At 39.5% G+C, this 2,680-nt stretch overlaps 2 protein-coding genes across 2 annotated transcripts in view; one reads left to right on the top strand and one right to left on the bottom strand.

The window, feature by feature from the left end:
* The window catches only part of NECAB1 (N-terminal EF-hand calcium binding protein 1), a 260,437-nt gene that overhangs the window by 39,305 nt on the left and 218,452 nt on the right, over positions 1–2,680 (bottom strand). The window contains exon 7 of the mRNA XM_019527900.1: positions 1,941–2,053. Within this exon, the coding sequence (XP_019383445.1) occupies positions 1,941–2,053 (113 nt within the window). The remainder of the gene's footprint in view (positions 1–1,940; positions 2,054–2,680) is intronic.
* CUNH8orf88 (chromosome unknown C8orf88 homolog) overlaps positions 1–2,680 on the top strand; it is a 225,261-nt gene that overhangs the window by 80,544 nt on the left and 142,037 nt on the right. The gene's annotated exons all lie outside the window — the stretch shown is intronic.

Here is a 2,680-nt window from a genome sequence, read left to right as displayed (position 1 = left end):
ATTCTCCCTACTCTCAGAAACTAGGTTAACTTATAGGCTAGCTCTGTCTTTAAAGACAAGGTTCTTTGGGTAAATCTGATATCTTTTATTAGACCAACTGAAGTTGTTGGAAAAATTATTCTTTGCAAGCTTTTGGGTACAAACACCCTTTTTCAGGCTGAGGAAGCATCTGCAGTTGTTTTGTGCTCTTCCTGGATGGGATAGAATAGAAGCCAGAGGTCAGCATGCAAGATTGCCAGACAGTGAAAATGTAAATTGATGCTATCAATGGGTACGCAACAGGTAGCAGGTGGGGGAAGGGGAATGTAGACCTGGTGATAAGATATAGCTGGTAAATAGTAGAGAGGTTATCAGATGTCAGGCAGGTTATAATGTGCCATAAATCCAGTGTCTATATTTAGTCCATGGTTTTTTGTATCCAGTAGGTTGATGAAGTGAAGTTTGTAGGCTCTTCTGCAAAAGGTGTTTTGTGAGTTCCCTTTGAGGATCAGAACTGAGAGACTGGTGAGAGATTGGTTGTCTTGTGAGAAATGTGCCCCCACAGGTATTCTTGTCTTTGACGGATTTTTGGTGTGCGTTCATTCTGGTGCGCAGTTGTTGTTTGGTTTCTCCTACATATTTTCCATCAGGGCATTAATACAGTGATGAGATATATAATATTTCTGGAGGTGCAGGTGTAAGATCCAGGAATGGTGACAGTTCTGTTGTGGAGTGTCATTATCGTGGGGGTGTTGGCAGGTTTTACATTTCATGTCATGGCATGGTCTGGATCCATTCAGTGTGTTTTGGCCTAGGAAGTTTGCTTCTGGTGATGAGGCTGGCAAGGTTTAGCTCTTGTTTAAAGGCTAGGATGGGTGGTTCTGGGAAGATTTCTTTAAGAACTGGGGCCTCTTCTAGAATGGATTACAATTGTTTGAGGATTTTCCATGTAGGTTCCAGGGAGGGATGATACGTCATAACTAGTGGTGTGAGTCACGGGGATTCTCTTTCTGCACTGCAGAAATTTTTTATGTGGTATCCAGGTGGCTTTTTCAAAAGTACAATCTATCTCTCTGGAGAAGTGTCCTAGTTGAGTGAAAGCCCTTTTGAGATTTGTGAGGTGACAATCACAGGTGTTCTCCTCAGTGCAAATTCAGTGGTATCGGGGGGCTTGGCTGTATATTACAACTTTCTTTGTGTGTTTAGGGTGATTGCTGGTTCTTTGCAGATATGTATGTTAGTCCATGAGTTTCTTGAATGTGTTGCTTTGTATTTTACCATTCTGGATAGTGACCATAGTGCCTAAAAAGGAAAAGTTGGTGCTGGAGTATTCAAGAGAGAGTCTGATGGAGTGGGGATGATTATTGAATTTCTGGTGGAAATCAATCAGATTGCAGGTTTTCAGTCCAAATGATGAAGATGTCATTGATATATCCTAAGTATAGCAAGGGTTTGGTGGTGCAGTCCTTGAGGAATTCTTCCATGTGGCTTATAAAAATGTTGGCATATTGTGGGACCATTTTGGTGCCCACAGCTGTGCCCACGGTCTGGAAGAAGTGTTGGTTATCGAAAATGAAGTTGTGTGTGAGGATGAAGTGTATACGTTCAGTAATATCTTTAGGTCTGTACTCTGAGTTGTAATCTTTCTTTTGTAGGTAAGTAAGGCAGGCTTGGATGCCATCGTGGTGTGGGATTTTGGTATATAAGCTGATAATGTCCATGGTGGCTAGGAGGGTGTTGGTGGGAAGGTGATCTATGTTTTTAAGTTTTCATAGAAAGTCTGTTGTGCCTTGGACAAAACTTGCTCTTTGGGTGACAACAGGTTTTAGGTTTGATTCAAACAATTTTTCAAACTATTTAGTTCCTCTAATGAAAGTTATCACATTTACCCAAAGAACCTTGTCTGCTTTTGTGTCTGTGTGCATGTGTGCATGCTTTAAGTACAGGTAAAATGACAACACCTGTGTTAAAATGAGGACTGGTTGGTGATAAGCTGTTGTTCCTCTGAAGTCTTCGATTTGAACGTTTTCCTGTCCACTGAATCGAGAGTATTTCTGGCTTTGCTGACCCCTGCCTAAATAAAAATAGATAATAGATAATTAATTAATTCATGTTCTAAAGCTTGTCTTTTTCTCTGCTTCCAATATGCCCTTAAAAAGGAGAAACAGAGAAATGTCTCTTGAGACTATTAGTAATTTTTTTCACTGCTATAGTTTGATGAATCAATTTTGCTTCTCATTAAAGATGAGGGAGGAAAAAAAGAAAAAGTAACAGTGACTTATGCATATCCAGCAGGAACATAACAAGTGTGGCCTTTGCATCTATGTGGATCCCCAGTTATTGCACTGGGGATTGACATAGGCTCAGCATTTGTATATTGACTTGATTTTAGATTAACCACAAAAAAAGTGTCAATGTTAATCCACAATTTGGGAATCAAAGATGACCAGACATGCGTAGTGCCATATGAGGGCTAGGTCGTTTCATGCAAAAAGTAGTGTTAAAGAAAAGCAGTTAAATACATTATTAATGGAAATGCCATGACTATTTAGGATGGCTGGTCAGACTCTTCATTTCAATTAATATAAGTTAAGAATTTAAACACATCTTGGGTGAGTGAATAGTTTGCAGATTAATTCTAATTTGTGTTCATTATTTTAATAGTTCTCTGGTCTGCTGAATAAATTTCAGCCCAACTGTT

Source organism: Gavialis gangeticus, unplaced genomic scaffold, assembly GCF_001723915.1.
Source record: "Gavialis gangeticus isolate Ggan-Ray unplaced genomic scaffold, GavGan_comp1, whole genome shotgun sequence".
In the NCBI taxonomy this organism is placed as follows: domain Eukaryota; kingdom Metazoa; phylum Chordata; order Crocodylia; family Gavialidae; genus Gavialis; species Gavialis gangeticus.
The sequence above is the reverse complement of the archived record's forward strand: the minus strand, read 5'-3'. Positions and strand labels throughout refer to the sequence as shown.